General features: G+C 38.4%; 1 protein-coding gene across 1 annotated transcript; it reads left to right on the top strand.

Moving 5' to 3' along the window:
* The first annotated feature begins 1,131 nt into the window (after nt 1-1,131).
* Nucleotides 1,132-22,204, top strand: LOC131096205 (uncharacterized). Its single transcript, XM_058044522.1, has 3 exons — nt 1,132-1,369; nt 12,669-12,747; nt 21,907-22,204. Exons 1-3 carry the CDS (start codon nt 1,135-1,137, stop codon nt 22,202-22,204), a joined length of 612 nt encoding a protein of 203 aa, XP_057900505.1. The 5' UTR covers nt 1,132-1,134.
* Nucleotides 22,205-27,384: the final 5,180 nt, after the last annotated feature.

Raw genomic sequence — 27,384 nt, 5'->3', positions numbered from 1 at the left:
ATGAAATTATGGATCTTTTTATTTTTGACAAATTTCTAAAACAGATTTCAATGTGATGTATTAAAACATTTCCATGAGGCTTTATCTTCTTCTCATGAAGCAGGAGAACAAACTAACTGTCATGGAATATATGTTGTTTATAGGACAATATTCTTCCACTTCCTTGAAAAAAAACTAATGAAGACTGCAAATTCACAGTGATTTAATTACATTTTAAATGCACCAAGAAGCTGTAATGAAAAGATTTAAGCATGTTAATTATGCTATCAATATTACCTAATGCAGAGAGAAAAGGAAAACCTACTAGGCAGTAAGTAACTTAAATGGCTGACATAATGTGAAATATACAAGCATTGTCTGATTTTATTTTCAGGTTCTGAAAAGTAACCATAGAAATTTTCACCTCAAGATTCCCTATAGCAACACAGATTTTAAATTTTCAGAAAAAGTCTTGGACACCAGAGCTGAGAGCACAGTATCACTTAACAATGTTGCAGTGGTAGAATAAATATGAGAAATTAAAATCCAATGTGTAAAACCTCTGAACACCCAGTAAACTATTACATTTTTTTTTTTTTTGACCTGATAGTCTGTGTATGAAGAAATACCTATTCTGGCTTTTTGTCTGTTATTTTCCTGTTCCTTTCCTTTCTGATAATTTCTATCCTAGTTTATCCAGTTGCAATGTGCATGTGCCTGGCTACTGTCTTTGAGGTAAGCATAGCTAGTTTCTACCTAAAATAATCAAAATTCAGATAGATCAATCGTTTTTGGGGTTTTTTTTTTTGTTTGTTTGTTTTTTGGTTTTTTTTAGTTAATGAACCAGAAAAGTGACAGGAAAAAAAATAAACTAATATAAGAAAAACATCAAATAGTTCAATGAGATAAGTGTTTAAAAGTTTATCTGCCTGAGGTACCTGGCTCATCACTGTCGTATATGCGACTCGTTCATTAATGGTGTGATTTTGGGATCCATCAAGTAAACAGAATCAAAGGCAGCAGGATCAGGACAGTTCAGACAAGTGGAGGAGGTGGCTTTAATCAGCCTGGGAGCGCATGGACTGGCCGGGTCTCACACTTCATGCCATGGGTTCAGCCTCCAGCAGAAGGCCTGGCCTCTGCCTGGTGTTTTAAATGCCAAAAGGAAAGGATGTGTACAGGGAGCAAGTAAGATGCTTTTGTGTGGAGGCTGATACACCTTGCTGCGTTACAGATCTAAAAATTCTCCTCATTGCAGATGAACCAGCGTCACTCTGGAGTTCTCAGAGTGAGTACAGAGAGACATCAACAGCACATTTGTGGGAATTCCAGCTCCTCTGCCCTTGTCACCAGCATGCCTCATTGCTCCATGTAGTCACTGGACTTGCAGGTAGGTTCAGCTGTTATTTCCAGGCGCTCGTAGGACATTTCTTCAATATTAAATGTAGTTGGAGATTTTAGAGAAAAAAAAAATTTGAAAAGCTCCTGGGAGCCAAAAGTAGTGTCAAACTACTACATGCCTTCTCCTACGGAATTAGCGTTTCATGTGCTTTTATCTCAAAAGGCGGGGCAGAATTTGGAAACAAGGGCTTGTATTAAATGTTTGCTGTAACAGGAGATGCAGTGCATCTGCAATGCCCTGCACTTATATGTGCCTGCCAGGTGCAAACGTGGACTTGTGAGAAGGTTGCAAATGTTTCCTATCATTTGTCAGTTCAGTGCAAATATGCCAGTGCAAAGCCACCTTTTATGCAGAGCTCAAAAATGCTGGTGTATATTCAAGTATTTATTTTGAATTTGCATACCATATTTTTAAATGCAAAGTAGGAACATATGTACCCCTAGAACATTTCTGTAAGTGTTCATAAACAGAACTAGTAAGTACACTCAGCTCTTCTGCCAATGACAAACTGGTTTTCCTAATCTTCTATTTTGCTTCTTCTTGTGGTTTGTTGTTTTTTTTTTGTCTAAAGGCATTTTGAATTCCAGATTATGTTTTGTCCAGATAATCATGTATGTAGTATTCCATGTTTCTAATAAATAGCTAGATTTGTGGAATGTATTAGGGATGTAATCATGTTGGTATTACATTTCTATCCAGTTTCCATTATAATTAGGAAAAAATTGCCTTTGATTTCAGGGACCGTTCTATCAGACCAGAAGCACTTAATTTTTTAAAACAATGTTAAGTGCTGCTGTCTGCTGACATTGTTTCCCAAACACCAACGATTGTTCATTGACCCAGATGTGAACTTGTTTTTTTTTTCTGCCTCTGTTTATAGACACCCTTTCTCTGTTATGCTTATCTACCCTACTCAGAGACCTATTTGACTTGCTGGGATGTTGTGATGGACCAAATTAGAAAGCCTGTGAAAATTGTTTTTACCTGAGCATGTCAAAATCAGTACTAAAAAAGGCACAAAATTAACATTTACATAGATCACGGACCTGTACTTTACATTCCTGCCATTGCTCAACTGTTGCAAAGAAGTGTGGTACTTGAAAAAGAAAAAAAAGCAGCCCACTTTGCAATTCCTGGACATGGGAATGGATGCCACTCTCTGCTGCTCAGTACCTCAACGTAGCAAGGCAATGCATTATGTTTCAGGAAATTCACAGTCATTTCCAAAAGCCTGTCCATAATTGTGTGCAAAGTTCATCCTTAAAGGACACAGAGACTCTTCTGTCGAGCAAACAAATCACTTTTTTCTTTCTTTTTCTTTTTTTTTTTCCTTATTTTTAGCGGTTTTTTCCCCCTCAACCTGACAAGCCTGTGAAAGCTGGAAAGGAAACAGAAACAAAATAGAAAGAGAGGCATTCCTTCCTATCTGCAGTCTGCTTCAGATGTAATGATTATGATTATAATCAACGCTGACTTTTCACAATAGAGTGTTTCTGACCACAGTTGGGTTCTACATGAACTTGCTCTTATACACATAAACACTGTTAATGTGCCACAGGAAAGCTGCATGATGCTTCAGACTTTCCATGCCAGATGTGTTTGCAACACGGTCCCGACACTAAAAAATGTTAGGTACACAACGATACTAAAGACTTTTCTGCTTCAGAAGAGCTATTTTGCTTGTGTAAATGAGCACATGTCCTTTCTTCTCTATTATTCATTTAATGACTGTTCAGAATAACTAGGGAGAAATTATGCTCTCAGGAAATACATCAGTTCAGAAACCAAAGAAGCATTGGCATTTATTTTGTTCACATTGTAACTATTTTTAAATTATCTCTGAGCTTTCTAAATAAGTGAAAATTTCGGAAAAGTCAGAACTCTCTACCAGATAAGTACATTTCACTCCAAACTCAGCACAAAAGCTACATTTTATCAGGAATGAGATAACAGACAAAAAATAAAGCATATGCTCCCTAGTGATAGATTATATGATATGATATCACCTTTGAGATCTGTCCTGTTTTTAGAATACTGTAAAACTGATTATCATTGTGGTCAAAGCTCAGCAGTTGTCTTGAATTTTTGGAGGGTTATCTTCAGTTATGAGTGTTTTCCTGTGACACAAGGGACACAGAAACAGCCTCTGTGTAGGGAAGAATCTAAAGCCTTCATTACTGCAGTAGGGCAGTGTATATCAAATCAGTGAACAGTTTCATGGCAAATGCATGGATGATCATTTTGGATTTCTTTTTTTCCCTATGAGTCTTTAGACCAGATCAGTGCACACCTGCTCCTGTGTGCTCACCAAAACGTATTGAAGAACAGATCTGGTGGCTGTGCCCTATGCTGGTTCTATGAAATTACCACGTCTATCCAAAATATAAATATGTATTTTGGACAGATATACTTTAAAACATATTGAGCAAACAATTGAGCTGACACATTTGAGTAGTGAGTAGGAGAAAGGAGCAGAGTAGAGGTGAACACTGAGATAAGACACTCTCTTGAATAGGATCTGCATTTACATCACTTTTATTTAGCTCTTTTTGCAAATATCAAATCACATCCATATTGATAACTGATGTATGTGACTGGCTTGGAAGCATAAACACTGCAAAATGTAAAAATAAACCTGGTCGTTGTCCTAGTGCTTTCACTAACATAGAAATCTGTGAATTTAGAAACTGCACGCAGCAGTGAACTTCAGCTTGTGAACTTCATAGATTTCTGTCCCACATTCACTCTATTTTCTGTAGACTGGTATTTATAACTTCAAATATCAAAAGCAAAAAGATTTTAAGAAAAGATTTGAGGTACAAAATGTCTAAAATAATTGGAATAATTTTAGTCCTAAATTACATCAGACTGAGCTATTTTCAATTGTAGATTCTTTGCAGAGGTGCTCAATGCCTGATCATTGGTTGCCTTGATAGTTATCTTACTGATAACAGCAATTAATATCTGACTGATTTGGCCTGACTTGGTGCTCAGTTGATTGTACTTATTGCCTGCTCCTTCCATCTTCTTGAGATAATTTCAGGCAGTTCCTCTGCCTGAAAAATACAGGCTGATACCACTGTCCAGAGCTGGAGATAGGGGCAGCTTAGAAAGCCACAGTGCTCTATCTTCATGTTCAGCAGGGTCAGATGCAGAGAGAACCCTTACAGTTTCATGCTGCAACCATTAAATCTGTAGTGGATGGTCCTTCTCTTTTCTGTACAGCACATAGGATTTGAATACCAGAGGAGCTGCATCCCCCTAGTCTGCCTTGCACTCCACTTTAGGATTCTACAGCTCCTCTCACTGAGCACAGGGAGCACCTTTCCCCTCTGCTGAGAAGCATAGATGATTTTACTGCACAACATCCCTTGCCCATCAGATAGGTATTAATACACTTGTAAGCAGTCACTGCGTGACACACAAGGTTTGACATTATACAGAGCTATCTGGAAGGATTTTTTATCCAGAAAAAAAAAAATGTTATAATGGATTTCCATAGCAACTTTCTTGCACAAAGGCTATTCCATGTGTGAAAGTATTGTCTTTAAAGAATAGGGAGGCTTACATTGTGTTTAGACTAGGACAAAGATAAATGCACCAGAAAGGCAGCATGGCCTCTTGGAAATTGTTTCTGTGTAGGCAAGAGGAGAATGTCATGCAGTGTTGTGCAACTGGACATGGGCTGTGTTTTGTGCTGTGCAGAAAATTGATTGCAGTCTTCTGAGTACATTTACGATAGCATTTGCTGGCAAAATCATTAATCTGACTGTACTGACTATTGTGCAACATCTACCTCTTCAACATCTGTGAACAACACATATCATTAAATTACTGTGCTGTAAGAAACGCTGTTAAAAGCAAATTTTAATGGTTATTTCTTAGCAGCTCTGAGGGAGTGCTGGCAATCATATTGCTTCTTCACGGGAGCTAGATGGCTTGAATCACTCAGAGAGGCTTTGCAGCAGTGGAAGATAGGTTACTGAATTTAAATGATCCAGTACAATCATTAGAATTCCTGAAAATGTCTACAAGTCAGTGCACACAGGTATTTTCAGATTACCCCTTGAATACAGGAAGATTGGCAATGAAAAAAAAAAAAAGAGATGGATATGAAAAGACTGCTAGGCAGCCTTTCTCTGTTACAATAATAGACCCAATTCTTGAGTTGCTAACTACTTTTTGCTGCTATTTAGCAGTTACAGCTTCAAGAGAAATAAACAGCACATACTAGAAAAGCAAACCATTGTTGCATTCATGACCTTATACCAAACATCCTTCATACTGAGCTCGACTGACTGGCATGCAGATTTGTTTCATAAACAAAAAGTAGTGTTTTCTCTCTAAACAATTCATTGTGAGCAATTTGTCATTGCAAACAGCTTCTGGCAGTTGACCAACTCCTTTCAGATAATCCTTCTTTAAACCAACTGGCCATTAAAATCTTGCCTCCCAACAATGGCACCAATTAGTTCCTAATGAATAATTTGTCTGGATTACTGTATTTGCTGGATGAGATGGAATGAAGCTTGTATGTCATAAGCAAAATTGTTAACACTAATTTATCATTTAATTGCCTTTCTCCTCATCTAAATAATCCTGGGTCATTTTTAACTCTCTTTTTCATGGGCAGCAACTGATTCCATAGCATTTATAAGGCCAGAGGAATGTGTTTGACTAGAGCTATTGATTAGGTCCTATATACACATACTTCAAAATTTAGGTCATTATTTCCCCTTTATTGTGTGGAAAAAAACCAGTAAGTTCACAGAAGTAGTAAATAATTAGGATTTAAATTCAGCACAAAAATAGTGAAAGAACATGCAAGCATCACAGTAAATGTATGCAAGCATCACAGTAAATGTAAAGTAATTAATGTTTGAAAATAGGTAAATAGACATTATGAGTCTACTAAGTTCATATTTCTGGAATGTGGAACTACTAATTATGGCTTGGAACAGAAGAATATGGATATTCACATTTACACTATATTCTTTTAAAGTCTTAAAATATGTCTTATATTTCTTTCTTTTACCCTTTTTTCCTCTCAATCAGCAGATTTTTAATTTTCTTTTAATGGCTGTAGGTGTGTTTAGTGAAATGAATTTATATTAGCTGTATGTGTCTGAAAAAAGACTTAAAAAGAAGGAGTTGAAAAGTAGAACACCTAAAATTCAACTCATATTGTCATGGTGATCAATTTTTGTTCAGCTTCCTGTGTTCTCTGTGGTCTGAAAGAAGTCACGTCTGCAAGGTGTGACTCCATTTTCTCATCTGAAAAATAAAGACACTAATCTTTCTGATCTCCCAGGTGATGTCTGATGCTAACCTCATTGGTTTCTATGAAAGCCATAGGTAATTTGGAGATGAGAGCAACAGAAAGGTCTATAAATAAGATAAAATAAAATTTGTGAAGGAAGCATTGATTTTAGTCAGGACTGATAATATTTCTTGTCAATACTGACATATTAGTTTCAGTTTCCATTATTGCTAGATATTTTAGTTAAGCTAAAAAAGCATAGCTTCTCAAACAGAGTTTGAGAGGCCTTATTTATTGGACTGTAACCAAGTTCCAGTGGTTATGTAGCTCCAGGGTAAGCTGCAAAGGTTTATATTATATAAATATACACAGCAGGTCTCTTTTTCTGTTTCAGCCTTCTAGACTACAGAATCAAGAACACAAACATCATAAGTAGATGACGTGAATCGCCGAAACATTTTCCCTTGTAGAAAAACATTCACCTCTCATTGGTTGTCCATTCCCTTGTCTGTGCTCTATGACACTGCAGCTTTGTAAAGAAACAAAAATTGCATGAAGGGTATATTGCCTGAGATAATTAAGGCTGTTGTAATTTTCAGATTTCTCTTGCATTGAAAGTTAACAAGTCAATAAGAGTTTGGAAGGCTAAAGGGCTGAAGAGGAGGTCACAGTGTTTCTTTGTTCTTCCGGTCTCATCATTCGTTAATAATTACTATGGAAGGGATCAAAGAACCTGAAAAGAATTGCATTCTCACTGCCAAATGCTACAGCAGTGACAGCAAAAAAAAAAAAAAAAAAAAAAAAATTAGACAGTATGGAAACAGAAAATGAGAGTCTAACAATTTCTCTGTCATATTACAAGGTTGATCCTTGATACATTAGTGCACCTGAACCACAGGGACTATATTTTTATCCGTGTCCGCAATCCTTTCTAGCAATTCCACAAGGTGTCTGCAGTAGAACAGTTGCTTAAAAAAGATCCAGAGAAAAGCCCTGTGTTAAAGTGCAAGATAGTCTTTACCCACTTACAGCAAGTGCTGATTCTCCGACCAAATGGCAACCACAAATCTGCTGGAACTGGCGGCAGGCAGCTGGCAGAGTTAGAACCATGCTAGCCTCATTGCTAGGCCCTGAGGAAAACAGGGGAGTTACGACTTCTTGGGTTGAGTGGCACTAATGTATCTTCATGCGTTAGCTGTCTTAAAATATTTTTCACTAAAGCCAGCAAAATCTACAGCATGAAAAACCAGTTGAGAGCATTTGATTCCAAAGGAATTGCACAAGATTCTCACCAGAAGGAATACGTGCAAAGAAAGACAGTCTTAATGCATTTTTTCTACTTTTCAATTTTCTTGTATATTCCTGAAATTAAAGACGTTGTGATTAAATAGACATAATGTCTGTGGATATGGATGCCTAAATGCGTATCCATACACATATACATAATTTTTATTTATGCTTAACTACATATCTGGCTTCCTTCTGTTATCCAGATACCGATCCTGTATGCAACAAGACTCCCAGAAAAACTCTACAAGAAAAATTCTCTAAGAAAAAATATACACGAGGCATATCCAGGACTAATTTCTTTCCTGTTTTGCTCAGAGTAGGATTTCTATGCTTTCGTAAATCACATAGAGAGTTTTCTCTTATTTACCTATGTTGTTAATATTTATTCAAGGATAAAAGGTATGCACTTTTATTAATATTTATGCAACATCATTGAAGGTGACGGTTTACTTAAATGTTAAGGACAATTGAAAGCTTTTTATGAGCACGATCCCTTTTAAAATAGAATGCACTTATAATTATGACTTTTGTATCCAAATACAGTTAACTGACAATTCAGAAGTAATTAATAATAAAAGCTGATTATCATATGGTTTGCATCATGTCTCTGTGTGTTTTAAATCGCCTACTTCCTTCAGTACAATCAGTCTTTGGGGCTAATCTCTCCCACGTGAGTAATGCTATAAAATTGCCTTCACTACAGAGCAAAAGAGAAATTGTTTAAGTAAAGGTAGAGACTGTATAAATCATAAACCACTCTCTCAGATAAAGGCCATTAGGTAGGTCTGTGTACAAATTTGACACTTTGTTTCCTTGCATTTGACAGCCGTTTAGAAAGGCTTAAATGTACAAGATCTGACTAAAGCTTTCAAAAATTCATCATGGAATATTTGTTAACCTTGTTCTCCATGATAGCTGTAGAACAAAGATAATACCCTTCAAATGGAGATAAATTACAGTCTTTCAAAAGATTATCACCAGTCTTAATCGAGTTTGCTCCTACAGCTGAACGGTCAGTGACCTTGTTACTCGCACAATAAACATACCTGCTGTTTTACGCTCACAGGGAGCAGGTTTACTCCAACCAGGCAGCTGAGAACAGCTCCACAGGTTTGTTATGGTTCTAACTTCTGCAGATAAGGCAGGAAATCCAGCTGGTTGAAGAGCAATCTTTAAATTACTTAAATACCAGAATTCGTGAGACTTATTTAAATTTCTAATGGAGCCTGTGCATACAGATCAGCTGTCCTACAGACATGCTGGATGCTCAGCAGATGTAAATCAGCATGGCCCTGGAGATTTCCAGGGCATCATACACACCTACTCCACTCCAGCTGAGAGGCTGCCCAGGCAGCTGGCTGCCCTTTCCTTCAGCAACAAAGGAGCTCCGGACTGACAGTGAGGGATTCTTAACATGCAGCTATGTGCCTTTTCAACGACCTCTCTTTGGTTTTGTTTTATCTCAGCTAAGAGTACTCGTACACCTCCCTATTTGACATAAACATTTCAGCACCCATTTCTCATATTATAACACATTGGCTTGACAGGAACTGTACTGCAGGGAGTTGGCACTCGAGCCAGTTATGCCCTGGCTCTCTTTCTTTGCAGAGATGTTGGGGTGGAGATTAGATTTTCATTATCTCCTAATGGCATTAAGTCCTGCACTGTATGAGTCTGGAACTGTCTATACCAGCCCACACTCAGCAGAATTGAATTAAACATCACAGGTTTAATATGCAGGTTTTGCAGAGAGAGCACTTTTCTTTTTTTTTTTTTTTTTTTTTTTTTTTTTTTTTTTTTTTCCCCTATTAGCAACATGACCTTTATTGGAATCAGCACCTCTTGATGTTTCACAATGGCACAGCATGGTAAAGGATGAAGCTGGGGGGAAGGAACAGCTCTGTCTCCTCTGAAGCAGCCTGTGCACTAGTGAGCACAGCTGTCTGAGCACAGTTCAGTCAGTCCTGACATGAAAGGAAAGCCAAGGCCACTGTAAAATAAAGCATTTGGCATTACAGCCACTGCATACACTGGAGCTATGACACTCTCTGCTTTCTTCTTTTTAGTTTAATAGCTGTTTGGTTTACTGAGTATTTCTTTCATACTTTAGGGGGGGGAAAAAGGCCCATTGCAAATGCTGCTGAGTGCTTCAATGTCTCAGTGACAGTGGATGTCACTCAGCACCACACAGAATCAGGCCATTAGCGAAGACATCCTATCAAAAACTGAAGAAAAACTCCAAAATACTACCACCCAAAAAAATTAAAAAATAAAAAAATTAACATTTCTTAAAATTGCAGACAAATAAATAATAATATTTTGCTCTCACCCTAGAATTTCAGAAAGTATTTCAAGGACAATAAAAATAATAATAAAAATTAAAATTGGCTATTGATGATGAACCTTCATAAAAAACCAAAATCATGTTTTTGCTGTTTGATATTCCTCTGCCCTCTTTCATATCTGATTGGTCTCCTCATTCTCATGATTTCTTTTGCTTCTGTAATTATTAAACTGTCCCTACAACTTTTCCTTATAAACTTCTACCGCAGGCTTTCATAAAAGAAATAAAAATTCTTTGAGGCCTTTCACTCACCCTGCTGCTACATGAGTTGATTATCCCAGGAAATGGTTAATGGTGCTAAGTGTTTTTATACACTACAGCAAACCCCAGGATTTGACTGTTGCTTTTGTAAGTGAGCTCATGTGATTTTATTTTTCTAGGGGAGAGGAAAGAGTCTGTTTTAATCATATGGCTATGAACTGAGCTTCATTTTCTAAGAAAACAGCACATGAGACTTCCTTCACAAAAACAACAATAAAACCTTAGATCCACAGGGTGGGTTTTTGTGGGTTTGACACAAAATTATTTTGCATAACCTCAAAATAATGCTTACAAGGCACAAATAAGACAAAGCGAAGCAGATTCCAGTATTTATCTTTTCTTAGCTATGCCTTTGGGTCAGCTAGATTGTGCTTTATGAAGAGATAGCTGTGAATATCTCTGCACCCTCCTTCCCTTGCCTGCTCTGTAAAACAGCCTAGGGCCTTTGGCAGGACTGCTGTATTTACAGAGGTCACCATTACTTGACTTGTTTTGGTTTGTAATTACCAGCACACCCCACCAGGCTCTCTGGCTCTGAGGATTGGACTGGGCTGCATGGCACCCATGCAGGCACAATAACTTCACACCACCCAGGTATGAAGAGCCATGGCATCAGCTGTCACAGACATCTTTTCATTAAAATCCTTTCGTTAGGATTTTTCCTGCTGAAGCTGAGAAGTTTCAGCAACAAAATGTAAACAATGGTTATCTGCTGCTGTGGAATGCAACAGGTGGATCCGTGATTGGTCTCCTGTGGATGTTTGGATTTACTGACCGCTCACGGCAGAGCTGTTCTCGCTTTCTGCCGGGACACAGACCTTTGTTATTCATTCTTTTCTATTCTTAGCTTAGCTAGCCTTCTGAAAACTTTCCTTCTATTCCTTTTAGTATAGTTATAATGTAGTATATATATCATAAAATAATAAATCAAGCCTTCTGAACATGAGGTCAACATTCTCGCCTCTCTCTTCATCCTGCAGCCCTTGTGACCACTGTCACACATCAGCCACAGACCTCCTGTTCAGTTGCTTTCCCGAGCTCGCAGCCACATTGCCCAGGGTAAAAATCACTCACCTGCAGCACTGTGGCCCAGGAGCTGCAGTGGAGTCAAGTGCACCATCCAGAGCTAGCCTTGGCTGACCCTTTCAGCCCAGCGACAACCTCTGATGTGCTACCTGAGGGCTACGAAGTTGTCTTGACACAGAATTCTGAGGGCATCTTTGTTGTGGATTTTGGCTAGTATATTTAGCCTGGTGAGGCACGTTAACACTTACGTAAGTTTGTGCAAACAGGAGCTTTCAGACCATAGGCTTACAAACACAAATTCTGGAGGGATCTGGAGGCACATACACTCTGTACTTATGCATCCAAGTCAGCTCTCCTGACTGCTCTTTTACTCACAAAGGTCTTGTGAAATTAGGTCACTTAATTTTACAGAGTAAAAAAAGCCGAGGGTTTTAAATGTTCAGCTGAAACCCTTCACTTTGAAGAGAGACCTCACATAATCAAGGAGCTGCTAGAGAAGAAAACTTTGTTTTCTTTGTAGAAATAGGTCTGAGGACTTCATCAGAGTACATCTGGGCTCTATGATAGCACACTATTTAATACTAGTGGATAAACTGGCTGAGGGAGACAAAAGAAATTGTGAAATCTTGTGTAGTGGTGAGACTTTTATTATGCTGCACATCTATTGCTCGTGACAACTGAGTTTCTGCAGGCTGCCAAACAGTACATTCTCTTAATCAGTAACCATAATAGTGCTATTTGTTTGCACTCCCACATAAGAAATTAAAATGAAGACTAGAATTGTCTTTGATCTCCTTTACTCTTTTCCTGCAATTTATTCTCCCATTGTTATTCTGTATGAAAGGCTTGCTACCTTGCTACAGCAAAGTATTTTGGGGCAGGTCATACACATGAAGGGTAGTACTCAGTGGTTTTCTGTCACCCGTAATCCCAACAGAGCAGGTGATGGCCCAGCCTTCCAGTTCCTGCCACTTTCTGGACAAGAACTTCCACCACAAAATACAGTCTGAGCACTCTGATTGTTTTGAAGAGTCAGAAACACGTTGCACATGTAAGTGTGTATGTTCTCTAAAAAAAGACTAAGTGTGTGGCTTTGATATTTGCAGGTGGGGAATTATGTAATTGTCAGGAGACAACTGCACGCAGCAAGACTGATCCCCTCTCAGCTATGGCAACTCACAACAGGTTAGACAAGCTACCACATGCACATATGATTGCACATTTGACCTTCCAAATTCTAGCCTGAAATGTCAGTGATAAATATTTTTGTTCGTTATACAACTCTAGCAATGTAATTGTTTTTACTACTACTCTTCATTTTTATTATTCTATGTGGTTAACCCCAGGATTCTAGAGGAACCTTTGTTTGTTGTATTGCACATGTTAATTTTGCTCATTCTGCACATTTTTCCCTTTGCATGACTCAAAAATAAGGCACAGTGAATCTGTGGCAAGTAGCCACAGTTAAGAAAGAGTCTAGGGCTCCACAGAGTTGTGTGTTCAAAGGACAGCCAGGACAGAATTGGTTTGCAGAGTTTTTTCTTTGACAAGAAAGCATTCTTTTACAGATGCATTCTGGAAACCCAGACTGCAATTTGTCTCATGGAGAATGCTTGCTTGCTTGCTTGCTTCTCTGTTTGTTGGTTTTGCTTCCTTCTTTACTGCTGCCTTCATCTGTTCATTTCTTTCCTTGCTGTGTGTCTTCTGCTACCTGTTCCTCCTCCCTGTGGGGAGAATGGGAGAAAACATCCTTTTCTTCACTGATCTTTTCATACTAGGACATCTGGATCACACTAGCTTTTGTGTAGCATTCAAGTGGTTAAATTAAAAATGAGCTGGAACATGACAGGAGTTATGTACAAATGTTATAGATAAGCCCTAGAACTTGGATAATGTTTATTACAATTGTCTACTGTCACAAGCTGGTTTAGGCCTTTCCCAGTCCTTCCAAAAGTCTGCAAAGCAAAATAAAATTATGCCACTACATTTGTGGCAAAACTTGACTACCATTCATGGGTTTATTCTTGAAGAGTACTAAAAAAATAAAATGACCATAACAAGGACAATCAGCAGTTAACATATCTAGCTGGACACAATTTTACATGAAGATGTACAAGAATATTGAAGACGCACCTTCAACATTCCCTGAATCCTTGCAAGTGCAAATGATAAATCATTTACCTAAGTAGCCAATAAAATTGGAATGCTTGATCGGAAATCTCAATTTACATCTATAACGCAAGAATTCCCGTAGGATTTTGAGCATGGACTATTTATAGCAAATGCATGAATTGCATTTGGGATAGCCTCAATGCCATGTTATATAAAACCTCCATATACTAAATACAGTGATTTACCCAAAAAGTTTTTCCTGGGAAAGCATTAACATTAGGGCTTCCTTTCTTCCACCAGCGTCAGCAGTGTTCACTCCTACCTGTATTTGCTTATATGCAACTATTTTAAATGTTGCAGAAGATAACACAGTTCTAATATCAAAGAGAACTTGTCTCCTACTTCGGTGCTACTGCAGTGTCGTATTAACACACTTCCCAAGTGAAATATACATTTTTATAACTGTGACTACCATTCTAAGATCAACAGGTCAAGCATTTTATCAACAGAGTGACAATGGAATATCAGTAGAATCTAATTCCCCAAGGTGGAAGAATTTAAGTGCAATATTCTTTCTATATCGTGCTGTATTTCTACCAAAAGCATAAATGGGAATGTTGGACTTCAGTGGGTAAGTCAGCCTACTTAAGTACCTGCTTTGCCAGGCAGAACCTAATTTTCTCTGTTAGTTTGGTAAGGAATAGCCTTCCAAAACTAAGTGCTTTAATTCAGGGGTTTTTTCCCAAATTTTATCACGCCACCTCTTCCTCAGATTACTTAGGGCCAGATTTTCCTAACAGCTCTGGCCACACCAGACCACTTTAAATTGGCCAGGGTGCTAGAGAGGGTTCCTTGAGTGAGCTGCATCCAGAGTGTGCCTCTGGGTGGCTTGGGGGGAGCCAGGCACACCCCAAAGGGGGCAGCACAGCCAGCACACACAGCGCTGGAGCTACCATCCCAGCCAGGGTGACACAGCATCCTTGCTCACAGGAAAAGTCTCCAGACTGGAACATCCTCCTGTGGAAGAGTATCTGAAAGCTTTCCTTTGAGGATCATTCCTTTAAATATGAAGTGTAAAACTTGCACAGAAAATAATATCATCTGGGGTCTCTCCAGCCTGAGGAAAATTAGGCCATCACCTCAGTCTTCTTTTTCACTACCTAAATTGCCAAATTATAGGGCATTTATGGTCTAAGGTACTCATAAGCTTTTTTTTGCTGCAGCTATTTCATTTAAAAGAAAATACTATAAGATTACCAGGACTACAAAGAGGGAACAGGTTGTCTAGAATTCTTTTTTATTCTTTCTTCTAAGTGCTGCGCATATAGGCATGGAAAGGGACAAAGATAGACACAACACATATTATTAAACAGACAACTTTGCTATAATAGTCCACAAAGACAGAGCTAGAAGACAGTGGGACTACATGAGGACACGGAATACTAGTGTTAGAAAGGAGAAATATAAACATGCAAAGCTAATTACAATTGATGAGAGTGCCATGGAGCATTGGAAGATGTTTAGTCAGAAAGAAAGGAGGACAAAGAAAGAGCAGAAAACTGAAAAGAATGCAGACAAGCAAAGCTACAAAGGCTAAAAGCTGTAAACAGCAAGAAAGGCACTAAAGAGGAGAGCAATTAAAACATTCATGAAAATAATATCAGGCCATTAGTGATTTCACTGTTAAAATAAGGATTGGCTTTGTCTGATAAAATGAGGCTTACATCCACTTATTAAGCAAAAGAGCCAACGTGAATCATAATGAAAATTACACCACCTACTCTGTGGATAATGATTCAGTTTTTTCAAAAGTTACAAGAAAATTATTAAAGAAAATTGAAGAAATACTTTTTCACTCAGTGATTGTTAAAAAACTCACATGAAGAAATCATCCTGGAGTTTCTTTTCTTGTCTTTCTGTCTCTTGTATATTGAAAGGGGAGGAAAATTACCATTCCAAGTCAGACTGAAAGCATCCATCATAGACATGTCTGTCTATGATGCCATTGAATCCAGGAGGTGAGGAAATCATGCTACAGGCTTGAATTTCTAAATAAGCAGACCAAGCACATTATTTGGTGTATTTTCAATTCTACTTTTCCTCATGAGCAAAGCACTTAAAATTTGAAGATGGCAGATACCCTCAGACATTAATTGCTGTTTCAATTGCTTCTTGTTCAAGATGTCTCAATAATAGTCTTGTAAACCACAATGTGGAACAAAAATTAAATTCAGACATCTTATTGGAAAAAAAATTGAGAAAATCAACATAATAAATTCGATTGCAGTGTTTTTAATCTCAAGAAATGCTTTAAAGAACCACTGAGACTTTGTCCAGTTGATGTCTCCAGCATAGATTTGTTTTTTAAAAAGAAAAATCCCCCAAATATTTTTAACTAGCTTAACAATTGTTAATTATTTACATTTATATTAAAATAAGTTAGCTAATAATGAAAGCACCTAACTAATAAATAATAAATTAAAAATGTTTATATCAAAATATGACCTACGAATAAACAGTAAAATAAAATGTATTGGTATTTATATCAATTTTATCTTTGCATTTTTCATTCATTGGCTTAGGGATTAGACTAATGTCCATTGAGCCTGAGAAAAACCTCCCCCTCACATTCTGGAAAGCTCAGGATTCAATGCCCAGCAGGATACTCTTGCCTGACATCCAAGTCACACTTTTGAGGAGCCATGCTGAGAGACACCTCTGGCCTTTGCACATAAAAAGTGAATTATATTATTCCTGGATATTATAAAGTCTTCAGAGGGATTTCATTTGGGACTAAAGAATGCTGACTGAGAGATTCCAGGACAAAGAAGAAGCTGCAGAAGTTTCAGGAACCATATAAGGAGTCGCTGAAAAGACTTTAGCATCCTTGCTCACACCCTCTGAAGAATTTGCATGCCTACATTTATTGGGAAAAAAATAATAGTGTCTGTTCTCATGCATATATGGTGTTCATCTGGACTACCCTTTCACAGCTTTTTCATTTTCCTGAAGATTTTGCTGATTCACTGCTTTTATTTCTATTAAATTAAAATATTTTGCCCTGACAGATATTTGAGATAACTGCATTCTGTCGTATAAGAACTGGGCTGTCACTTATTTCTGTGGATTTCCTAGTATCCATAATAGCAGAATTCATAAAAATCTTTTATTCTATAATTTGGGGAAAACAACAGTATATGTAAATCTATTTTTGAAAGGTCATAACTGTCTATTAAACTGGACAACACCATCAGAGAAAATTAATTACAACTTTCCTTGATACGCCACTGGTGAATTAATTTATTTAAAATGTATATTGCTTTTCATCAAACAGCCTTTAATAAACAGAAACCTTACAAAATATGATGGGACACATTATGCAGATTTTCCCTACATGTATTTTCTTCTAGGTTTTCATGGCACTTTTCCTCAGCAGTTCTCAATGCTCTTTATCCCAGAGGTAACCACTGCTTCTTTTACAGCAATGAATCTGAAGGCAATTTTTTCATGGAAATTTTGGAAATGTCCTCTAAATAGTAATGCTCAGCTTTTTTTGCTTTTTTTTTTTTTTTAAGTTATTAATGTTATTATGATGCAATTTTCTGCTTGTGTGAAGGTACAAGCAAGCTGCCAAGGACAGATGGAGGGAGGAACATCTCAGCTTGTTTCACCCTCAAACATGCAATCCAATTACAAGCTGTAGTACATGCAGGTTACCCTGTCTTTTAACTTCAGTGAGGCAAACATGAGAAGACACGAAGCTGTGACTTGAAGCACTGAAATAAATGTTGTGACAGCAGAAGCTGGGCCATTTTCTGTTTCAGTCTGTACGGCAGAGGTGGCGCTTTGCCTGCCCACAGCGCGCAGGTGAAACAGCAGAGAAGGATCAGTGTGAGCATTTGCTGTTTGTTACGGCGCTTCCAGATGTGTGTTCTCAGAAACTGCATTTTCTCCCATGTGATCAGAGGTCAGGAATCCCTTTGAACAACATCGCTGGGAACCAGCGCTGGCAGCCGGCACTGTTAAGGCAAGTCCTGATGGAATTCACGGAGATTAGGATACTGTTGGAATGACATTGCTGGAGATTGAGGGATTGCCCTCACTGAGATGTTTTGGAGTCATCCTCAAGGAGAATTTCACCTCCTAGTTTTCTATAGTTGTCATAGTCAGGTAACAATCAACCTGAAAGGAAATAATTTTGGCTCCAGGAGCAGTTTCTGTCAATAAAAGTCTTGACTTTGAGGAAGTTTAGCCTACTAGTTTCATCCACGTCCCATACTGTATATTCATTCCTCTTTGGGGCATGCCACAAAGTCTTTCATATGTTTTGTAGGTATTTAGCAAGTCTGCAAGTTTGTAAGAGAATGAGTTGAAGATTACAGGAGACTTTGCTGATTTTTTATGATGTGCTATTGCCAGACCTCCTTCAGGAGTCTGTGAGAATCTGTTAACAGGAAAATTCATAATAGGCAATCCAATGAATAAGGGGTTTTACTGGGAAATACTACGTTTTCTGATTGAGGATTAAGTTTTAGAGGATTCCAAGAAGTCTGGAGAGTTACCATAAAATAAAATAAAATGTAATTAAATAAATAATTCCAATCAGTAAGAGATGAAGGTACAAAATGAGGTCAAGTCTGGATTGAAACATTTAACATTGTTTAAAGAGCTCCATCACTAACTCTTCCCTTCACAGGCTTATTCCTATAGCAAATATTTTTTAAAATATTTCTTTCCATGTGTCATTGCCATATGTTTTATATTGCTTAGTTTTCCATAAACAGAGCACATACACACATTTTACAGACTATTGATCTTTTTCCTGTTCTGAATGATGCTGATGGGAGTTTTTTTTCCCTGACTTTTATAGAAAAGTTTTCGGGTTTTTTGTTTTCGATTCGCTGCTTTTTGTGGCTTTTTTTAGATACTGAACTATACAATGTGCTGTTGGGGAGGTTGGTTCTTTTCTAAGCTATTCTTATTGTGACTAAGTAGTGTCTAATAGACTTTCCTGTTTGGAACAAGTACTTCTGTCAGTCAGCTATCCCAAATGCTCACTTCATTAAATGAGGTCTACCCAGAGCTTTGCTGCAGTCACTGAGGCCAGCTGGGACGCCTCACCTTTCCTTGGCTAGTACACATCGAGGTCTTGCTGATCATCTCTTCATGCACTGAGAGCACCCGTTTGAACATTTACGCTTTTACCGTGAGACACATAAAGCAGGAAAACTACATCTCACAGGGCATGCAGCTAAGCAAGGTGAATCACAGCCATGAATGTATCTCTGAGCAGCTCTAATGCTGTTGTCAGACACGCTTAGCCAATTAACCACTGGATCTTGTTTGCTATAATGTCAGCTTCCCTTAAGTAGAGAAGAGTTGAGGGAAGAGATCACAGAAGTATGTCAGGAGGTTAAAGCCGTGCTATGAGGTCCATATGCCGCTCCTGCTGCTGCAGAGGTCTCTGCCTTCTCAGCTGCTAGCTGATCCTCTCCAGACTGGTGTCACCTTGCAGACAGAGCCACCGCAAGCGCTGATGTGCTGTGCCATGAGCTGGGATCAGGAAACTGATACAGCTCAGAGACAGCCCTTGTCTGTCTCCGGGTGTTTCAGATGGATCAGGTGCCTTATCTGCTTTTAGTCTCTGCTTCACAAGTGCTGCTTCTGGCAGGCTGCTGGTCAGCACTCTGGAGGGGATGGGAACATGAGGTGTGCATGGGAATAGCTGTGATTTTGGCAGTGCTGCCAGTTTACAGGCGCCCAATCCTGCAGCCTAAGATTGTCAATAAATTATGAGGCTTCATGACACAAGGGTTCCATGGATTCTTTTGTCTTATAAATTAGACATGACTGAAAAATTCTGTATACTACTGGTACAGAACTTATAAATAAACTAGGAATGGAAACACACAGGCAATGCAGACTTAGCAATAATTTACCAGAGCTGCATTTTTCTCCTTTCTGTGTCTGTTCACAACATTAAGTCATTCAGTTAAGCCCTCTCTTTATTAAAGTAATCTCTTCTTATTTGTACAGGATGGCCTTTTCTTATGACCTATTTTAATGATGGAAACAATATACAATAAAGATCATATATGGATCTTTTGTCAAGGTTATCCCAGGTAACGCAGAGGTGAGCAATCAATATATCTGTTCAACAGAGAAAATATTCATTGTGTATATTTCTACTAATTCACAAAAAAGTTATCATGGTAAGGAAACACTAGAAAGGGAAAATTGATGCATATTGTCATATTCTGAAAGGACTGTGTGCAATTAGTAGAGCAGTAGTGAGAACGTTAACATTTATATTCCTGTATCTTTCTCCACGCAGACAATCTTGCTGATTATAATTGGAGGATTGTTACCAGAGGAACATTTTTACAAATGCCTTATTTCCCATGACCTGTCCAGGAAAGACCAGTAATGTTCATTTGTACTTAAGGAAAGGGAAAAGAACAGAATTTTCCATTACAATACCATCCTAAATCTTCCTTTTCGGGCCATGTCTTTCACAGTGATACACCATGATGATACACATTACAGAATTCTCACTTCATTATAATTCTTCTAGCAAATGGCAGCCACTGGAAAACAAACAAACAACCCAACCAAACAAACAGAGAGCAGCACCACCCAAGGTTGCAAAAGCTTATGTGAACCATTTGAATAGCATTTGTCTCTAGCAGATATCACCGCAATGAAAGAAGAAATGGTGCCAACTCATACAACTCATTTTAACCTCTGTTCCCAATGGGTCAAATGTTGACATGGCCAGGGAGATGTCAGAGCTGGTAGGGCTAGAGCAGTGCAGTCCACTGGGGTGTGAACAGCTTCCACCACCTAAACAAATCCCAATTTCATGTTGACTCAGCTGCTCTTGAATCCTCAGTTTGTTTTACCTTAGTGAGGTCTAAGTTTTAGGACCTTGCCTAGAGCAATGCTCTGTTTACATGTGATTTTTAAGTGTTGGCTGCTAATTGTACTATACTTGAAGAGACCTGAACTCAAAAGATCTTGAAAAAAAATTTATGTCTCTTTTCGTGCTGCCATACAATAGTAATACCACTAAAAAAAAAAAAAAAAAAAAAAAAAGAGTCCTGTTGCTTGTCATGGTTGATAAAATAAATATGTTTTTCAATCCGTTAGTGATATCGTGCTTTCAGCAGAGGAGTGAATAATACCAGGTGTTCTGTGGGATAGAGACATTGTACTCACATTTCGTTTCATAGGAAACCATGGAATAAAGCCATGTTTGCACTCTATAGCTGGAAACAAAGGAGGGTATACTCTTGAACTGGCTGCCTTCAGTGTGAAATGTGGAATGAGAATGGCTTTGTTTACTGTGAGGAATGTCACTACCAAGTTTCTTAATCCTTTGTCAACACTGAGCTAATTCAGCTTTCATAAAGACAGGGTAGGGCAATGAGTAAATGGATCAGTTACATTCTTCTACTATCGCACTACATTAACATTAGAGTTTACAGGTCGCTCTGCTGAAAGGACTGTCTAAAATTTATGTTTCACAGGGATTTTTTTTTGGCTAAAATCGTTGGCAGACTTTATTCTATGCTATGCTTTAGGAATACAAACAAGCAACAGAAGATGTCTGTGAAACAAACATGATGATTTTGCAGTGATCTCAGCTGTGCAGTAATAGCAATTAAAAGCTAAAATACCTCAATGGTCACTACAATTAATGCCATTAAAGTAATTAGGCCCAGCAGCTGTAGGGTCAAATAAAGATAGCTCTGTAAATGACAATATGGCAAATGAAAATTACTGACATTTTCATCTAAATTATATTCCGTAAATTATCTTCTTAACACTAAATAAATAAAGCCATGATAATTCAAAGACAGATTACAGACGGAAACTAGCATAACTACTTGCTCCAGAGTTGGCTAGTGTTAAGATTTAAATGTAATTAATAGCCTTTACTCGCTGCCTCTGGTTATACATGGTGTTTCTCATTTACATTCCTTTGCAAGATGCTGACAGCACTAAACATCTGAGAAGAAAGATCTCATCTACCGGAGGAAAATGGTTCTTCATGTTATAGCGCTGATAATGGACATGGCTGCTGCACTGTTCTAATAATAATGACCAGGAAAAGGAATGTGGGAGAGGGAGGCTCTGCGCTGTTTTCTTTTCAGTTTTGTGTTCCAAGCCTTTCCTGGAGTCAACGTGAAATGTAATTGCTCTTTTGACCTCTATCTTCTCTCTCCCCAGGTCCGAGGAAGAGCTACACTGGTTGATTATGGCAGGAATGAAAGGCACTCTGACCTTGCCGACCGAACGCCTTGCTGCTTTCAATGTTGCCCATTATGCGGGAGGCAGGCGGCTCCCGGGGAGCGGCCGGGAGCGGCGGGAGCGGCGGCGCGGCCGGCGGGCAGGCTGCCAGCCAGCCGGGGCTCCGGCAGCACGGGCAGCCGGCTGGGGCAGGGAGAGGGGGAGGCGGCATCAAAACGCTGCTAGCGCACGCCACGAAGCGCTCTCGGATGCTGATGGCAGATTGCTTCTTCGTTAACAAGGCTTTACATCACCCACCTGGAATAATAAAAAAAGGAGCCAGGGGCGCGAGGGAGAAAGAGGGGCGCAGTGATAGTGTTTTCGCGGTGGAATGGTGGAATGTGGCGGTCATTAATTTAAAATAAATAAATAAAGAAATAAATAAATTCAAAAGCCAACAAACCAAACAAAAAAAAAAAAACCAAAACAAAAAAAAACCCAAAAAAAACAAAAAAAAAACCCAAAAAAAAAACCTGAGCCCAAACCCGCAATTTTAACAAGAGTGGACAGATTGTTGCTGTATAAGGATCCATTGAAAATACTCCTCCAAGGAAAATGGGTCAAATATTCAGTTGCTATAACTATGCTAAATTGGAAAATATTCACCATAAAATCTTCCATAGAATATTTCTGGAGCTGTAAAAGGCTGGAAAACGTACCAAATGCTATGTTTGACAGATTCTCTTTTCATGTGTGCATGTTTTTATATTTGAGAAACATATATTTGAGAAAACCAAAACCTCAGAATTCACAGCAGTAATAAGATATTAGTTGAAATTATTTCCTATTACTCTGACTGTAGCTTTCATTGCCCTAAGCCAGCCACAATGACTGGCTGAATGACGTTTGTAACTTGACCCAAAGATAATACGGGGACCCAGGTGGAGCTCTTGAAGGGCACTGATACTTTGAAGACAGCTCATTTTAATTGAAGCTGCCCAAAATGATGTTTAAATAACATGGGCATTTCATTTAGAAGCTGAGTTTATCTCAGCAGGGTCACCAGTATTTCAATGTCATCATGACTTGAATACACGTGTGTCTCATGTGTCTCTAGTGACTCATACAGAATGAATTGGTCCTCTTTTGTTTGGTGGGTTTTGCTTTCTTTTTTGTCTCAGTCATTTATGCCTACCACAGAAAAACTCAACCAAAATACAGGCAAGAAACCCTCATGTTGTCTCCCCGGGCTGACGCAAGGCCTGGGTGACTGCTAGACTACTCTAATGATCTAAGCCAATGCGGCACTCTCGCCTTTGAGGCACTGCCTTGCAATGACAAACACACACCACATCATGGATCCAGCGTCCAGGCTGCACATTCCCCAGCCCTGCCAGCTCTCCGTGTGTCCTGCCAGGCTGCGGACAGTGGTGATGCCTGCTCTTTGTGGCAGCAGGGCCAAAATATGCTGGCAATCCCTGCGCTGCCCCTTGCCATTTCCCATCTCCATTCTAAAAAGCAAGGCACACACTGTGTCTTCACAGGCACTTTCTGCCTTGAAAAGGTGGTCTTAGCAGATCACTGCTGCTCAGAAAATGAATCATCTGCACCACACTGATGCTGGGCTGCTGACCAAGAAGCCTGGAGGAAGAAAGCCAAATAAACTGGTTAAAACTTATGATCAGAACTCAAAATATATTTTCCTCATTGCTTGGGCCAGATTGTTTGGACCAGCAAGGGAGAATCTATCAAAAGTCTTTGTATATTGTAAAGATAGTTAATGACTTTTCTTTTTAGAAGGAATGCTGCCCATCAAGATGGCACTGAGGTGATCTGAGTTTATCTAAGTGTATCACCAATACATTCCATGCAGTTATATCTCCAATGGAGCTCCATATAATCAAATTCCTGATTCCTTACTGGAATTTGTGACTATGACCAACACTCTCATTCAACTTCTCTGTGATAAATAAAACTGACTGCACACCTCAAAACTTTCACAGTGAGGCTTGTTCCCCAGTCTTTCAATTTCTCTTCTAATTCTTTCTGCATTTTCTCTGGAATATCAACAGCTTACTTGAACAGAGTGCTCCTATACAAACTATCCTACTAAAAATATTTTGAACCTTATTTGAGAATCACCCAGCCTTGTTATTCAGTTGCCTATTCCCCATGGGCCTCCACTCATTTTCAGAGCTGCTGAAGTCCTCTACCCTGAAATACTGGCTTCTATTATTTGCTCTGAACTGAATTGCTATATGGTAGGTCTGGTTCTTTTCTCCTTCCTTTTGTTGGAAAAATAATAGCCATAGTGTTGTGTGAAAATGAAATAAGCCATGCTTTAAAATACTATGTGTAAAGAACCTGAGTGAGCAAATACAGGGGATCTTTTCATGCAGTTACCATACTTTCAATAGTTTTTCCATTGAATAAATACAGATTATATTCTGTATTTATATTGTTATATTAACACTTTACCTTATAGAAAAAGGGCATTCATATTGAATACTATTTGTGCTGTTATTTTTATTAATGCCCTGTACATTTCAAGAAGCAGTTGCCAGGATTAGTGAGAGAAATGGGAGCATATTGTACAGGCAGAATTGACATAATAACAACAATGAAGCCAGGTGACCAGGAGTCTAACACACAAATGAGAGTAAATATATTTTCTTCAACACACTAAGGAGCTAAGTGAGTTTTTTCCCCATTCTTTACAGAGTTCAATTCTCTGGCAAACAGCTTGCTGCAGCTCAAGTTATTTTGTTTGGAGAAATCTGAAAAGGTTAAGCCAACTAACACCATGGAACAAATGGATCAGAAGTATTTGAGCTCTGGAAAGTCAAAGTATTAAATAAATTGTAAGTTCATACTGTGCCAGTTCTTTGTTTTCATTGTTTTAATTTGAAAGATGAAGCAAAATACAGCTACATTAGATAAAAACATAACAAAATAAAAAGGTATGAGTAACGTGACATGACATATATAAAATAGTAAATAATTGTTTTTGCTCAGTCAGTTTGCATAGAACCTCAGCAAATCAGCTTATTTTTCCTGAAAGCAGTTCAAAGAACACAAGCTGCCATTTGTACCCTGTGTTTTTTGCATCTTCCATGCTTGCTACCTAAATGCTTTGTATTGTAGATACAAAATAGGAGTTCTGACTGTGCACCTGACAACATATTCCATGGGTTTTGGCTGTCTCAATGGGTGCAGTTCTCCACAATACAAGTACCTGCATAACACAAATGGCTTACGAACTAAAGGCCTGCTGGTTTTCACTTTCAAAACTGAATATTCGGTTTGCAATGCTTTCCACACTTTGGCTTGAGGCACAGATCCTTGTTTTGCCTGCAAATCAGACATAGTAGGCACTCAGCCTAGGAATACGTGCCACAGTACATGCTCTCCTGTCCACCTGGATCTTCACCCTATGAAAAAATAATAGTAAGTGTAATCTTTCTAAAATATGGTGGCATATTCACCATGAAATCACTGGTAGACTGAAAAAAATATTATAAATTACCTAGTGTAACTCTAAAAACAACTTAAGCAAGACTTTGTTTTGGTCCAAAAATAAAAACTGAATAATAGTAAAATTGAAAAGATACAAGTCATTTTCCAGTGTGTTCATGCATTTTGGTCTCTAGTCTATTAGGAATTAGCTTGAAACTTTTTGAGAGGTTTTTTCTATTGTTTTAATTGCCACTTTTCTTATGCGTATGACACTTTCTACGCTTAAAGCTCAAAAGAAGGGGTGTTAGTGAACTTCATAAAGATGACCAGAGTGAAATCCCTGAAAAATACATTAAAATGTTGATTCTTGTCCTATCTGCCAAACCCTGCAAGATGCCAGAGTTCTACAGTTGTCATTGATCTGATCTGGGAGAGATGACAAACCCCTGGAACAATCATGCACCACTGAGGCCCAAGTGCATCTATGGGTTCAACAGCCAGGCTTGATGCAAACGAGAAACCTAATTCTTGCTCTTTGCTTTATTTTAAAGGTTGGAATGTGGCATTTCAAAGACATAATGTCAGATAAGAAAAAGTGTGAATGTTAAGGGTTTACTGAATATCAGATTTCATCCAAGGAGATGAGAAAGACATAATTTCTGCAATATTTGCTAGATTATGGCTTTTATTTTCATAGGAAGGGTGGCAGCTCCTTGTCAGCAGACGGGTAGGAGTACAAGAAGCTTCCTTGTGTTCAGTATCAGCAACTCCTGTTTAATTTGCATTTGAGGGAGTTTTTTCCATAGCGTATTCATTTGCCAGTGAGTTAATACGTCCCTGCATAATCAGATAAGAATGGAATAGAATTACTAATGATAAGAGGAGGTGGAATAAGGGCATGCCAGTAGAGCAGCCTTTCCTACACCCACTTAATCTGCGTAGGTCAAAATTTCAGCTATCTCAAGTTTAGGTTAGTCTTATTTCTATTCCCAAGGTAGGAAGGCTTGTTGCTTGATGTTTGTTTTTATCATTTTTCCCCCCCTCAGAGGTGATTTTAGAAAATTAAATGCTGTGGGTTGGCTGTGGCAGCTACTGCTTCATTCTGTGAAGGCGGAGAATACAGAAGTTATACTTGCAGCTAGAAAAATACACCACTTACCTCCTAAACCAAATAGAAGAGCAAACTAATAAAAGGAGAGTGAAAAATATTCTCTGTGGAGCATGAGGAGGGGTGCAGGGACCAGCAAAAGGCTGCAAGGTGAAGCTGCAGCATGTTACAAAAGCCCACGAATTTACCACCAGCAAATTCATCCCTACTAGTGTGTCTTGGACAAAGCAGTAGTACAAACACCCTGGAGTTTTCTGTTGCATTATTGCTTCTAAGCTTCTGCAACTCCACACAGATTATCCCTTCTAGCTGAAATACTTTGTAATGTAGATGAAGGTACTTTTGAATCAAAGAGAGACAGATGTTAACGGCCAAGATGCAGGAGGCCCAATTTTAAATTTATGTATGATGTAATTTCATTTGGATTAACTCAAATCCTAATTCGGTTTTCTGTGGAAATTTCTGTGGAAATACTGCATTACCTATTGTGTTTAAATGGTGTAGTGAGCTACACCATTTAAACACAATAGGTAATGCAGAAAGTGGATATGTCATATATTCACCAATTCTGCTTTACAAATTTAATTGTGATTTTAGCATAGAACTGTGAGTATATAAGCCATGATATATTGATAAGTGTCATGAATATCCACAGAAGCATATAAACAGTTTGAAAGAAAAGAAGGAGGGAGAGAAGGGGGAGAAAAAGTAAATGAAAAAAAAAAATAAAAAGAAGTGCAGGGTAAGGAAGGGGATGAAAGGGAATGCAAGGGAAGGCAGAGCAAGGCAAAGGAAATAGTCTCTAAACATGTATTATGTGCCAAACCTTAAACAGTTTCTTCAGCCTAAAGCATTCCTGTGGATTTTGCTTGGGCCCCTTAAAATTCTTAGACATTTCCTATTTGAATATCATC

The sequence above is a fragment of the Melospiza georgiana genome, chromosome Z (assembly GCF_028018845.1).
Source record: "Melospiza georgiana isolate bMelGeo1 chromosome Z, bMelGeo1.pri, whole genome shotgun sequence".
NCBI classification, from domain to species: Eukaryota; Metazoa; Chordata; class Aves; order Passeriformes; family Passerellidae; genus Melospiza; species Melospiza georgiana.
The sequence above is the reverse complement of the archived record's forward strand: the minus strand, read 5'-3'. Positions and strand labels throughout refer to the sequence as shown.

What these genes read in the sequence shown, in the direction of transcription:
- LOC131096205 (XM_058044522.1), top strand. Translation starts at nt 1,135, where the DNA reads ATGCCAAAAGGAAAGGATGTGTACAGGGAGCAAGTAAGATGCTTTTGT. An exon ending in TGTAGTCACTGGACTTGCAG is followed by an intron (nt 1,370 to 12,668) that starts GTAGGTTCAGCT and finishes TGATATTTGCAG; the next exon opens with GTGGGGAATTATGTAATTGT. An exon ending in GCTATGGCAACTCACAACAG is followed by an intron (nt 12,748 to 21,906) that starts GTTAGACAAGCT and finishes CTCTCTCCCCAG; the next exon opens with GTCCGAGGAAGAGCTACACT.